This window comes from Mauremys mutica, chromosome 4 (genome assembly GCF_020497125.1).
Source record: "Mauremys mutica isolate MM-2020 ecotype Southern chromosome 4, ASM2049712v1, whole genome shotgun sequence".
Lineage (NCBI taxonomy): Eukaryota > Metazoa > Chordata > Testudines > Geoemydidae > Mauremys > Mauremys mutica.
In genome coordinates, this window is record NC_059075.1 from 47,658,612 (window position 1) to 47,673,169 (window position 14,558).

The 14,558-nt window shown below is 40.9% G+C and overlaps 1 protein-coding gene across 1 annotated transcript in view; it reads right to left on the minus strand.

The window, feature by feature from the left end:
• NPAS3 (neuronal PAS domain protein 3) overlaps positions 1 to 14,558 on the minus strand; it is an 836,061-nt gene that overhangs the window by 40,916 nt on the left and 780,587 nt on the right. Inside the window, exon 9 of the mRNA XM_045016654.1 lies at positions 3,821 to 4,014. Coding sequence (XP_044872589.1) covers positions 3,821 to 4,014 — 194 coding nt within the window. The remainder of the gene's footprint in view (positions 1 to 3,820; positions 4,015 to 14,558) is intronic.

Here is a 14,558-nt window from a genome sequence, read left to right on the forward strand (position 1 = left end):
ATTTAGGTGCCTAAATATAGATTTAGATGTCATCCAAGTTTGAAAACTTTCACCAAAGCTTCTGAATTTTATATTCTTATTTCACCAATAAATAATGCACATCTAAATAGGGAAACAACCTGCAAATTAATTCCCCATAATATGACTTTTGCAAGACCTTCTGACTATGGCTTTTACAGGACCCAGAAGTGAGACACTTTCACCCAAACCACCCCACAAACACACTCATGTACAGTATGAATTTGGCTTAGTCTTGTGTGTATGGCAAATATTCTTTTGGGGCATAAACTCTATAACAGAGGTAATGTCACCTGTATGGCAACACACTTTTAGAATAGGAACAAGAGCATTTAAGTCAAGAGGAGAAGTGGATGCTCAGCACCTCTGAAAATGGTGCCAACTTATTTGGTGCCTAACTGTAGATTTAGGTATCTCATCTTAGACACCGAAGTTTAAAAATAGGTCTCCCTATTTTTTGGTTATGTAGTTGTGAAGATTTAAAAAGAATCCTAAAAATAAAGTAAACCATGTTGCAAAGCCGGCTAACTAGCTACAAAATAAAATGTAAATGCTTTAAAAATGCCCAATATATTAATTAACTGATCTTGTTTCATAATGGGGGGGGGAAATAACTATGCACATGGTTCTGCTCTAGATCAGGGATCTTCATTCAAATCTTTTCACTAAGAAGAGAGGAATAGGCCACAGACCAAGACTTGAGTAAAGTCACGCCTGCTTCCTGCTTCTCCAAGCAGGCTCACAAAAGAATCCCTGCAAAAGTAGGAGTAGTGCTTCTCACCTCTACTGTGAACATCCAATTCAGCTTAAGTAACGGCACTTCCACTTCACACTCCCCAGCCGGCTATCACTAACCTCCATGAAGCTATTCAAATAGTGCTTATTGCTACCCCCAAGCATGCTGCCAATTTTTTCTATAACCACAGCTGTGCTGCTCCTGCTTACCCATAACACCACCAGTGGGGCAACAGTAGCCTACTCCACATATTCAGGAATGAGTGGTTCTGTTTTCTGTAGCCCCATATGCTGTCACTGCCCCTTTCTTTAGTCCCAGAAGAGGGCTTCCTGATGCCTCAGCGGGTTGCCTCAATGAATGGCTAGCCTCCTGACTAGACAGGTTGCTACTGGCCTCCCAATGTTTAGCAATGGTGTTTCCACTTCCTGCTGTCCCTGCAGGCAACATCCACTTTCCATATGGCATTTGCTGTGGTACCACTATCCCAACTGTCCACCGGTGGAACTTCTGCTGTGCAAGTGAGCTACCAACATTTTCCCCACAGTTCCATCAGTGACGCTTCTGCTAACCTAGTGGACCTCGTTCTCTGCTGTCCCGTGAAGAGGCACAAAGCGCAGATGCCTCATCATTAATTTCAGTGACACCGCATAAATGTTATGTCCTAGCATTCAAAATAAACACCATCAGCAAATAGCAAAAAAGTTACTTGATAAAGTTGCCTCTCTGTTCATCTTATAATAGCAATAACATCCTCAGCACAAGGCACTTCCTAGGGAATAATGACCAGCTAAGTTTAATGGCTCCACTACACCCTTAGCTATCAGCTTTTCCCAGGTGGTCACCAATCCTCAATCAGTGCTCAGTGCCTGGACTATTTGTTATCTATCTTAGGTTTTTCACAGGTTCCTCTCACAGGAATCTTAAGGCCTTACTGCTATATGATGATACAGCGATACTGGAAAGTTTTTTAAAAAATTGTTTAATTTTTTAAAAACAATTTAGTACTCATACAAAATGCTAGATTGACAGCAGAGGAAGATTAAATCTTCCAAACACTGCCCAACCAATTCATCTCAGACCTGACCTGAAAGGGTAGTTCATTTTCCACATCCATTCAATTCTTGGCTCCTTTGTTGAGGCTGCCAACAAAGGTACCAATGACTAGGGGGTGATTTTGTGAAGAGGAGACCTATTCATTAGGAACTGGACTGATACCAACAACTCATTTCACAGAGGCCACTGGAGAGCTGTCAGATGGTAATGACTTTCCATCACTATCAAGATAGGTCAGATTCAAGCCAATGACTATGGCAAAAGGTTCCATCTGTATACTACTCCTAATCCCCTAAACTATATGTGCTAACTGCTAGATTACACTACATAATCTAGAAGTTAGTGCAGCGTACTTGCAGGCAGGAAGCCAGCATTCTAACCCTAATTTTGCCATTAACTCTCTATGTAACCTTGAGCAAATTGCTTTCTGTGGCTCAGTGTTCCCAGTTTAAAAAATTAAGATAATATCTCCCATCCTTGTAAAGTGCTTTGAGAGCCTGGATGAAATATGCTTTCTAGTTGCAAAGTATTATTATTATTACAAATATAGTTTAGAACATGATAGTATAAGATAATTTCTTAACTGAAACTGAACATTTATTTTAAAAGGCCTACGGCTCTGATTCAGCAAAGGACTTAAGCACATGCTTATGTCTATCCCTTTTCAGAAGAGCACTTAATTATGTGCTTAAATGCTATCCAGAATAGAGATAATTCCTGAATTGGAGCCTGTAACCTTCTAATTATGCTATTCCATAGCTGCTCTCACATCAAAGGATTGCATTAATCCTGTTGGCAATTCAACTCCTGATGGTAGCTCCTCCTGTCAATGGGTCCTTGGCTAGCTCTTCTGCTTGTTCCCAACTTTTCTTCTACACTTTAGGCTCCTTTCATCCCCAGTCTCTGAGTTTCTTATGCCCTGCCTTCTAGCCAGGGGCGGCTCTACCTTTTTGGCCGCCCCAAGCAGTCATGCGCGGGAGGCGCCCCGGAGCCGCGGGAGCAGCGGACCTCCCGCGGGCATGACTGCGGAGGGTCCGCTGGTCGCGTGGCTCGGCTGGACCTCCCGCAGCTGCGGACGGTTCGCAGGTCCGGCTGCTCCGATTGAGCTGTCGCAGGAATACCTGCGGGAGGTCCAGCCGAGCCGCGGGACCAGCGAACCGTCCGCAGTCATGCCTGCGGGAGGTCCACTGGAGCCGCGGGACGAGCGCCCCCTCCGCAGTCATGCCTGCGGCAGGTCCGGTCGTCCCGGGGCTCCGGTGGACCTCCCGCAGGCATGACTGCGGCAGGTCCGCCGGCCCAGCCTGCCGCCCCCCCGGGAAAGGGCCGCCCCACGCGCGTGCTTGCCGCGCTGGGGTCTGGAGCCGGCCCTGCTTCTAGCCAACTTCCTCCTCAGCTCTTCTGTCCATTCTTCCGCTTACTCTGGGCCCTATTTCCAGATGCCCACTGCACCTGATCCACTTTGAACCCCAATGCTCTTTCCTCCAATTCTCTAAAGTATCTGTCTCCACCCCATCAAACCCTCATTCAACCTGTCACTCAATACCTGTTTCCACTCCACTCCTTTCTCCCTCTGCAATGCAAGTCACCATCTAATCTCATTGTACAATCCCCACATCTCCTGCTTCCAATGACCTTGTCCCCCAACCTGTCACCTGCTCCATCTGACCCCTCCTAGCAACCAAGTCCTCCATTCCAATAAGCAGAGATAGAATTTCAAATGGGACTGCATCTTCTGCAAAGTATTTCAGGAATGTGGGGGAATTAAACTTCAAATAGTATGTTTCCTTTTTTTTTCATTTCCAAACATAAAGACATCATGAAACTTGTCATGTTAATGTTAAAAAACCTCCTTCATACTCCTCCGATTTTAATAATTAATAACGACGACAGTGAATTTAGTGCTCTCATATGGCACCAGGCTGACACTCCAGGAGTCTGATCTCCACTGTTTACCAAGCCATGGAATACAGAGTACACATGCAACACTGAAAAATGAGAGCTGAAATGCTGTACCTATTTTCACAGTAAATGATATTGAGGTCCATATTTACGCGAGTAACAAACATGTGGCAGTCGATTCTGACTTCATTGATTGTAGGAGGTGGCAAAGCATGAGCCACAACTACAAGCCCCATGATTTGGCTAGGGACTGTCCGTCCGTGGGACAGTGACACTCTCAGTCGTAACCGGCCTGTTATATGGATCACCTGCAAAATAAAAAGAATAAAAGAAACCCCAATGAATTCATGATGCAAATGTGACATCATCTTTTTTAAAGGACAACATTGTTATTCTAAAGAGCACTTAACTCCATCAAAAATTATATTTAGTAACTGCCAGGATCAGTGTTAAGCTTATTAATATTGGCTGTCAACATGTCCTAAATGTCCTCATGGCAAGAAAGAAGTACATAATAGCCAAATGTTTCAATTTATCAAATCTGAAACTCAGAACTTCTGTGTTATTGATTTTTTTTCCAAAGAAAGAAAGAAAGAAAGGACAAATTAGAAAATCAAGGGAATGAAGTAAGAGATATAAAACTGAAGTAATGAGGGTAGGAAGGGAAGACTAATTTTAAAACATTTGGAGATTAAAATGTGAGGCAAAAGGAGCAGCAGTTTTGAAACTTTTCCAGGACCCATTTAATTGAATTGCCAGTCATCTACATCCTAGAGACACTACTTACATCCTTGAATTACTTCTTTGTGGTTGGCAACACAAGAAGCATGAGCCTGCAAGTGATCAATGGGTTCAACCGAGGCGCCTTGAATGGGTTCTCTGCGGAGAAACCAAGCATTTTACAGCTGCAGAGTTACTAGTCAAGCAGTGATTTAGCTTAATGCACTGTGCATGTGCTGAGAACTTTTGGAGCTGAATGAGAGGCAGAGGTTTTCTTTCCCCTATTTACACGATGAACACTAAGCAAAATATACCCAGGAGATCCAGCTGCTCCGTTTGAGATTGCTACTCAGTGCTGCTTGCTGAAGCTGAATGATTATGAAACTATGGGAAAGGACTGACCTATAATTTCTGACTCAACTGCCTCAGAAGCCTTACTGTGGACAAATAAAATGATGTGCTTTGAAAAAAAATTAAAATGAATAGTACTTGTGATAGGTATCAGATTGGCAGCTCGGGAGACTGCAGGCCTATGTTCACACAACAGGGACATCATGGGCAGTGGCAGTGCAAACTGTCCACACCTTTAGCCCCGACAGCATCTCAAAATCAGCCTGGAAAGAAGGCCTCGAGGACAGAGAGTTCAGACTCCATGGTGCATTCAGCCCTCAGCATCTCTACTGAGAGTGCCAACAAAGATGCCAACATGTGTCAGCTGTGATGGTGTGGATACATTTTCACTGGGAATGGAAACTCATTTCACAAAGATAAGATAACAGTCTGCAGCTTTTGGTCACTACTGATATGAGAACTATTGTTAGTAGTGAGTGAGTGGTAAAAGACTCTGTGTTCCACTAGCAATCTCTTAAACCATCTAGTGCACCCAAAATTAAATCTCATTTAAGCTAATAGACCAATGAATTAAAGCTTGAAGGTTTTTTTTGATTCACAATCTTTAAAAATCTCTTTTTTATCCAATATTTTACATTTGTGACCACAGTCAGTGAGGTAGTTCTGAATGGGGAGGATGATTATCTTGTGGTTTTGTCCATTTCAGTTGTAGATTTATGATCATCTACATCTGAGGTAATTATTACCTAAATTCATACTTAATGCATCTTCAGAGGGCAAACTATTGGGTGAATATTTGAAGACATTCCTAGGGGCAAGGATGCAAAAATACCATTTCAAACACACATTTTTTGCAAGACCTTATTAACTAATGAAGAAATAGCTAAAAGAAACAGGATTTACTTCACAGGAGTGATACAAATAGCATACTTTGCTCCTTCTAGCTAGGCTTACACATATGCTTATTTACCATTATCTCTCCACTTTATCATGCAACTTCAGCTTACTGCAGAAACACAAATCTGTAAATGCTTGGGAAAAAATGTTGCTTTTTAATGAAACCAGAAATAACATAAAAAATAATCCTATGCTCAATGTACTAGGCTAAATGCTTTTTTTTTTTTTGAAAGAAATGCCTATGCTAAAATGTTTGAAGTTTGCATTAGCACTTGGGGAGAACTTTGAGATACATTTTACTTAAGATTCATTTTTTATTTCCCACACCTCTTTTTGGAATACTCCATGTCATTCAGTGCTAAATGTCAAAAATATTTGTTTTTGAACAAGTGCTTATTGAATTGGTATCCAGTTTTTCCTTGATCTTTCAGTGAATCTGCAGCTCTGTGTTTGTATCACCATCACTAGAGATTGCCCAGTGCTAACTCTGCTATACTCAGGCACTGCTGAACTTTGGGAAAGTTTGTATCTGGATTCAAGCCATGAAGCTGGTCCCTAACTCTATCATGGATTGAACCATGTCCTCAGTATGAGTATAAGAAACAGCTTCAAATTTTGGGGGAGGTCAGATCTAAACTGAATTTTGGCTGTGGCGCTGGGAAAATCTGCAACAAATTCCCGTCAGTTATGACACGTGTTCTGTTGAATCAGTATTAAAAGAGGTGGGAACTCCAGTTCAAGCAAAGTTCTCATGGCTATCTCCAGTTCAGTAAAACCCATTCTGTAACAAATCTAATTGGCTGTAATACTAGTTTTAGCTGTCAGGGCCTTATCTATATTGTGCCTGTCACCATTTTTAACACTGATTCAACTGAACTAGCATTAGAAGTGGTAGAATTTTTTGGGTAAATTACCTCCATGTGGCTAAGACTCATGTCCAATTCAGGGCCACCCAGAGGATTCAGGGGGCCTGAGGCAAAGCAATTTTGGGGGTCCCTTCCATAAAAAAAAGTTGCAATATTATAGAATACTATATTCTCGTGGGGGCCTGGGGCAAATTGCCCCACTTGCCCCGCCCCCCCCCCTCCAGGCGGCCCTGGTCCAATCAGTCTCACAGCAGCAGACCATAACGTCCTATACAAAGTACTATGACTTTAATGAACATTAAGTGGAAATATAAACTGTTTTGTACGTCCCCAGACAGGCTTGTACCACCCGTATTGCTGCATCTTTACTGCTATTTTAGCCATGCAGGTATGCTGACCCATGCTGCAAATCACCTCTCTGATTGCAGTGTAAACCTAGCCTACATTCTTTACATTAACCACTGTGCAGCTTCCCCCAAAACTCTGTCGGTGCACTTCCCAAGTTAATGGGGTGCACTGAAGTTAATGGTAAGACTCCCATTAATGTCTGTGGTAACTGGATCAGGTCTCTAGTCCAGAATCTGTTTTGATCAGAGACTGTTAGAAGATGCTGCAAACTGTTTGGTGATTCTGATCTGAGGGGCCTATAAGCCTGCCAAACAGAGCCTCGCTTGTGACCTGATCTGCATTTGACCTTAAATACAGGTCAGGGCATAAACTCATCCCACCTCTATTATTGCTCATGGTGTCATCCAGTCCTATTAAACGTCTACTTAAAGGCACAGGTGTGTGAACCAAAAAACATTTAAACACGGTAGGGCTTTTAATGTATAATGAGTATAAGAAGTATAATGTTGTAAAGGCATCAAGATGAAGCAGTAAAAAAAAAACCCTATTAAAATCTTCTGCACTGAAAAATGTAATTCTCTTGTTAAAAAGTATTCTAAATTAACTCTACCTGACACTCACATATTTAAAAAAAACCACATTGTTTCGCTTTTGTTTTTTTTCTCTGATACGAGAATGGATGTGCAAGATGTTGTAACTACATGTAAACACAGTTGATGATGAGTATGCTTGGACAAATATATATTTCTTTTCCCTGCCATATGCTCCTCTTAGTCATCTGTTAGCAATAAGCACTTAGATGTGCTCTACTAATGTCTACTCATTATAAACAAGCACATCACAAAGACCTTGATAAAACCTTCCCTCTGTCAATACTTAAGGAAAGGAAAGCCCAGTAATTGAAAAATACATCTGGAACTTGCTCATTGTACTTTAGAGCTAAATCTCACCTCTAGAGATGGAAAGATTTTCTTTATCAAAAGACATCTTTAAATATTATGTCTATTATTTTTCACATATATGTGATGTAAGGAGTAAGGACACGTATTACCCAGGGCAATAAAAACCTGCAGGCATGAAAAATCTGTGAATTTCACCTTTCAGATTTTCCTATGTTCTTCAAAAACTTAAACTTCCATTAAAAAGAAAGTTACAAATTATCTCTTTTGTTCCATATGTAAATCATTGTCCTGGTTTGCTATCAGATTTAAACCAGCCCATTGACAGAAGTGTCAGCTCAGGCTATTTGTCTTAACGGGGTGTTAATTACTGGGTGTTCATGCGATCATTTAGAACCAAATTTTCTCCTGAGGATCATGTATGAAAAACGTGCAGAACTATTGTGCACTCTTATTTGTGTGCAAAGATAGGTAGCTGTGTATATAACATGGCTAAATACACATGCACATGACTACTTCGGTGTCTCACCAGTCAACCAACACATGCACTTACCCAATTAACACACAGTTAGTTAGTGTGTGCACAAGTGCTGATATTTTGCTTATTCTAATAGTGATACTCTATCTTTTGTAGACCAGCAATTCTTTCAAACCATGAACACTTATTTTGAGCCACTGAAGTAAACCATAGAGTATTTTTACAAAATTACAATTAAACAAACGTCTTTTTATTCTTTTTTTTTAAAATTAACACTTATTTTTAAATAATCACATAACTATTTACTAAACATTTTATATAAGTATAAAGCCCTTTCCTGACCTGAATGGACACAATGACTACAATGCCTTTGTAACTGATACAACTGTTTGTCCTGAGACTGGGAAAAGAAAGCTCACAGAAACCAGAAACCTAAAGATCATTCCACCTTTTCCTGCTATTTGTGGCCAGTTGTCTTGTGTTTTTCTTAACATATATAAATATTTCTTCTCCCTCTCTTTCTCTCTCTCTCTGTCACACACACACACACACACACACACACACACACACACACACACACACACACACACACACACACACACACACACACACACACACACACACACAGAAATAATAGGACAGGACAGGCAGGTAGTCCATGAACCTATACAACTAGCTTAGCAACTGGGTGCAGCAAGCTCACTATTAATGTTATTCACACTGAATACTGAGTAAGCCTTATCTATCAACCATAGAAGTTGTGGCCTTCAGGACCCATTGAAGCACAAGTCTGATTTCAAGTAGGACATACAGTATACTGAACAAATACATATTTTTTAGTTCAGATTCTTCTTTAGTAGCTGCAATCCCTTCATATACACCTGGCAAACTCACTTGGAAAACAGAAAACGGGTTTAAAATGAAATTGTTAACATGTCTGGATTCAGGGTGTATTTTGTGTTTAAAAAGTCAACATTTATCACACAGTGGTTTCTGAGACACTACAGTTACTTCCCTTTCCTTTCAGTAACTCACACACCCCTCTGGGATAACTAAAGGCATGGTGGCCACTACTTCATCCTTGGAGATATTATACAGCACTTCCCATCTACACAGGAGACATATTAATGCATCTGAACAGCAGTGGTTACTCTGGACATGTCCCCGGCCCCTACACAAGAATTCCCCCAATGAGTTCCCCTGGAACCATACTGGTTCCACTGCAAGAGGGTGAACTTTACTAGTGGAGGAAAAGGAGCAATTGGCCTACAAGACTGCTTTTATGCCACTTCCCCTGCCTTAGACAGAATTTGACCTGTAGACTTTCCAAAAGGAAATGTAGATGAATTTATTGTGATAAAGAAGAATTTACACCAATAATTAACCTACAGAGAAAAGAAATCCAGGCTTTTACCCCAATAAAACACTGCACGTGTGGAAAAATGGATAAAAGAATCATCCTTTAACACCTTTGATTATTAATTTAACCAGGCACACCACAGTTGCTTATTATAATAAAATATATGGGGGGGAAATGATGAAAATCCTATGAATAAAACGATTAAGGGCCTGACACTGCCCTCCTCTTTCACACTGAGAAGTTCCTTCCTCTGTGTGGTCATATTTGGATGAATGGGAATACCAGAAGACTAAGCTACTCCTTCTCAATGTGAGTAAAGAATTGGGCCCAGAGTGTAATAAAGAAACAATTCTTAAAGCTGCCATTGTAAAAGTAATGGCTGTTTTTCAATGGGAAAAGTCATAAAGATCTGGGAAATGAACAGCAGAGCAGAGGTAGTTTAAGGATAATTAATAATAATATATTTTGACATCAAAATTTTATATAGTAATAGATTAATATTAAGGTGCCCTATTTTAATGTTGACTTTTCATTCTATTTCGTAACAGCATCTGCATTGTTTTATTATAGGATAATATATTAGCTTTAATTGTTTATCTGCATAGTATACTGTTATACACATATATTCTTATTATGCTTATTGTTTGCATCTCAGAATTAGATCTGGAGGTCCAATCCTGCACTGAGACTATTTGTGTGAATAACAGTTGCAGGATCAAGAGACCTGGTTTTCCTTTTACCTGACATAGTCCAGTTCTCCACCCTCTTGTGAAGAATAGACTTCATTCTTTTCATTGTGAAATACATTATAATTCATTGTCACAGCAATGTAGGTGCTCTTTCCTTTGGTGTGATTTTGTATTAATTGGACTTGTACAACATCCTGGTTTTGTCTCAATAGAAAGTGATATAGAGTTGCTATTAAAGAAATCAGCCATATAGCATAAACTATCTATGGGAATCTAATATACATATTTTTTCTGGGGATCATTCATCACAACATTTTGTAATCATGCCTACTACAGCTGGGATTATAAAACTATTCAATTTCATGATCAAAACCATAAATAGAAGACCAAACATTCCACTATTAAAAAGTATTCTTTGAATATGTGTGTGCTGTTAGTAATGCGACATGCCAGGTTTTATTTTTAATACCTTTGAACCCTTTTCCTATTTAGATGTCTTAATAACAACTCAGCCTGTCAGCAGTGCAGTACTTTTTCATATTCCAAAGCCTACAAATAAGCACTTCAAGAAGGTCAACATTACAAAAAAAAAGAAGAAAAAGAAAAAAATTAAAATTGAAATCACCACAGTGCAACCTGAAATAGTAGCCATGAAAAATTGGTTTTAAAAAAGAATATTTGTGAAGTAATTGGCACAAAGACTGTTCTAGTGCAGATTGCTGCAAGAGCGCTCTTGGCAAGAACATCATAAGCACTAGCAAAACTTTAATATGCTCAAGCAGCCAAATACAAACTGACACCAGGAACCCAAGTGTGGCAACAAACAGGAAAAATATAAAGTATCTCAATTTAATACAAACCTACATACAAAGGGATCAATTTTTACAATTCATGGTTTAGCATACAATACAGCAGTCCTCAGAGTGAATATAGAGTAGTTATACATAAGAAATTAGAATTATCAAGTCTAGGGAATTTCTCAAGAGTCCTTTTGATATGTAATACAGCAAGTATAATGACTAAAAAACCAGACATCAATGTATTAAATGAGCTCAGGTTGAGATCTATTTAGAAAAGACAGGTTTAAGCTGGAAGAAGAATCTCTTTGATATGACCTCCAGAGCAGACCATTTGCTGAAGGATTCAAGATGAGCAGATTTACCCTTACACTGCCACTTGCTACACAGCTGTTTTTAAATCTACACTCTCAAATATCTAAAAGAAGGTTACTACATACTCCCACTGTAGAAATAAGGCCTGTACAATACAAAAGATTAAGAACCAAGGATTTTCTTGTGTTTCTAGCAAGGCTTAGAATTCACTTGTATGCGGAGTTCCATGGATAAACAAGAAACATGGTTAAGTTTAAAAATTAGCTAACGTAACTAACTCCTATCTAAATTATCTATTGCAGAATCTAAATATTGCTGGTGTAAGCTGGGAATCTGGAGCTCCTCAGACTCTTTCTTAGTCTGCATCTAAAAAATAACCTTGATTTGTGGCCAACGCTTATTTTAACTCAGACTCAAAAGATGGCTCCAGTTTTACAGCTTCGGTGAGAAAGATTTTTCCCTGCGAACCCCATGGTGTTCAAAAGTGTTGTATTTTTTTCTCAGGGAATGTTTGAAGTCCCCTTTAAAAATAATGCCTCGAGGATATTTTTTTCCCTAATACCATTTAAAGAAACTTGAAAGCATTTGGTTCTTGAAGTGTGCAGAGTTCTAATGAAGCAATCATCAACTCTGCCCATGCACACAATCTCACCAGCCGCTTCTCATACCAAGATTCTGACAGTTCTTTTAATATGAAATTAAACTCGCAAAAAGGTCTCTTGTATTATCTGCTACAATGCAAAGGTTTACTGGACTGGTTCAAAAACATGGCTGGCTCCATCTTTCTGCAGTTGAAAGATGGTGAAAAGGTTAAAAAAAAAAGTTGGCCAGGATCAGATATGTCATTGGCAATGCAGTCTTATTGCACTAAAGATAACCAATAATACGTATTCTTCAGAAGCATTGTCTGCATTTCTATCATGGGAGGGAGAAATAAAGGATTTTATTTGATGTAGTTCTTAGCAGCCAAACCATTACCTTAGGTGATTCTCTGCACAGCAAGCAAGGACTAGATAAAACAAAAATATTTTATATTAATGTATTTTCCCCACACATAGAAAAAGGGTAGAACATGCTGTTTTCTGTAAAGAAAGAAATGGATTCCCAAAATTTGCCTCAATTAAAATAATGTGTGTGTGTGTGTGTGTGTTCGAACTCATGGTTTTTCAACCAGGGGTGGGTGCAACCCCCAAAAGGGTCATGGGAAGGTTCATGGATGAGTCACAGGCAGCAGACTCTTGCTTTGTGACTAGTTGGGAGGGTGGATCTCAATTTTTTTTGTTTTAAGATGGGGTCACGATATAGACAAGTTTGAAAACCACTGTTCTAACTCCATTAATACTGTGATTTTATTGCTTGTGCTAATCGGTTTGCTGCAGGCAGTGGCGGATTACCATATGGGCCCATGCCCCAGGCCCCAGCCAATTGGGGGGCCCCTGCAAGCTGTAACTCCAGCTCTGCCCCCTGCTCCTCCTCTCCCTCCCCCCCGGGGTTCCGCCGTCTTGCTCCTCCTCCCCCTTAAGGCCCTGCCCGCTGGTCAGACAGATGCAGGAGCTGTAGTAGCATAAGCACTAAGCATATTCCTCCTGTGTAGAGCTGCCCCCCACACTCCAAGCCCCTCTCCTTCCCCTTCCCTCCTGTGCAGATCTTGGCCCCCTGAACCCCTCTCCCTCCCACTACCCCCCAATCCCCCTCCTTCCCCCCATTTTACACATGGGTATAGTGAAACACACAGAGGTTAAGTGAAATGCTTGCAGTCAAGCACAAAGTGCATCTAGTATCACTGCTAGTTAGAGAACTCAAGAGTCCTGACTCCAACCTTTACCAATAGACAATACCATTTTAATAAAAAAACTCATGTCTCAGCTATTACAATATTTGGCACTTAGGCAGAGTTCTCTGGCATAATGCTGTAGTATGTGTACATACAGCTGCAGCTGTCCATTCTCACTCACCTGAAACTACAGGCTCCAAAACTACTGCCACAAGTATTAGCAAGGTTATTAATTCAAAACCAAACAATGTATTGACAAGATGACAACTTTACGACAGCCACATTTTTAGTGCATTGAACCATTTATTTTCATTCATATTTATTTCTATGCTGCCTGGACAGCTGTGGGGAGCCCTGGACCCTCCACCTGCCCTGGGCGAGGAGCTGGGGTGCCTGAGAGCAGCCCCCGGCCCATGTTCCTGCCGTCCAGGACAGGTGGAGGGTCCAGGGCTCCCCACAGCAGCCCAGCCTCAGTGGGCAGCTCTTACCACAGCCTGACTTTCGGCAAGGCCAGGAGGCAGGGCCATGTGAGGGGGGGGGGAGGAGTGGAGGGGGGCTGTAGTGGAGGTGAGGAGGTGGCAGGGTTCTTTGTGCCCAGGGGCCCAATCAAGCTTATCTTAATCTGCCTCTGGTTGCAGGATCTCACAGAAGCAAAAAACTGTTTTGTTTTAATGCTTGCTTGTTTTTCCCAGAATAGCACAAGTTCCATTGACTGCACACTTGCCCTCCCTGGGGAGCGGAGCTATACATTCCTGCCAGGACTCCACATGAGATGAGCTGAATCCGTGCACTTGCCCCCAGTCTGGCCATAGGCCCTTTTCAAGTGGCAGTGACCACTTTGTGGCTCCAGGCTGCCGGTCTTAGTAGACTTTATGCCTTCAGAATCCAGGCAACTATTCAGGTGCACAGCGTCCATTTTATGCATGTGAAAACTGAGCCCCACAGAGATGAAGTAAAATTCCCAAGAGTCACATAGCAAGACAGTATCAGAACCCAGATCTCGTCACTCCCAGGCCTATGCCTAATTTGCCAGACACCAGTTCCTAGTAGACAAATTACAATTTCCCTGGGTTTCCATTTCGCTATTTAGTTGGCTTTGAGCAGGGGGTTGGACTAGATGACCTCCTGAGGTCCCTTCCAACCCTGATATTCTATGATTCTATGATTCATTTGTCAAATAAGGGAAAGGACATTTATCACAGGTGAAATCTGAAAATGCACAGAATTAAATTCATAGATTCCAGAACCAGATGGGGCCATGGTGATCATCTAGTCTGACCTCCTGCATAGCACAGGCCTTACAATTTCCCCCAAACAATTACAAGAGTATATCTTGTACAAAAAAATCCAATTTTGAT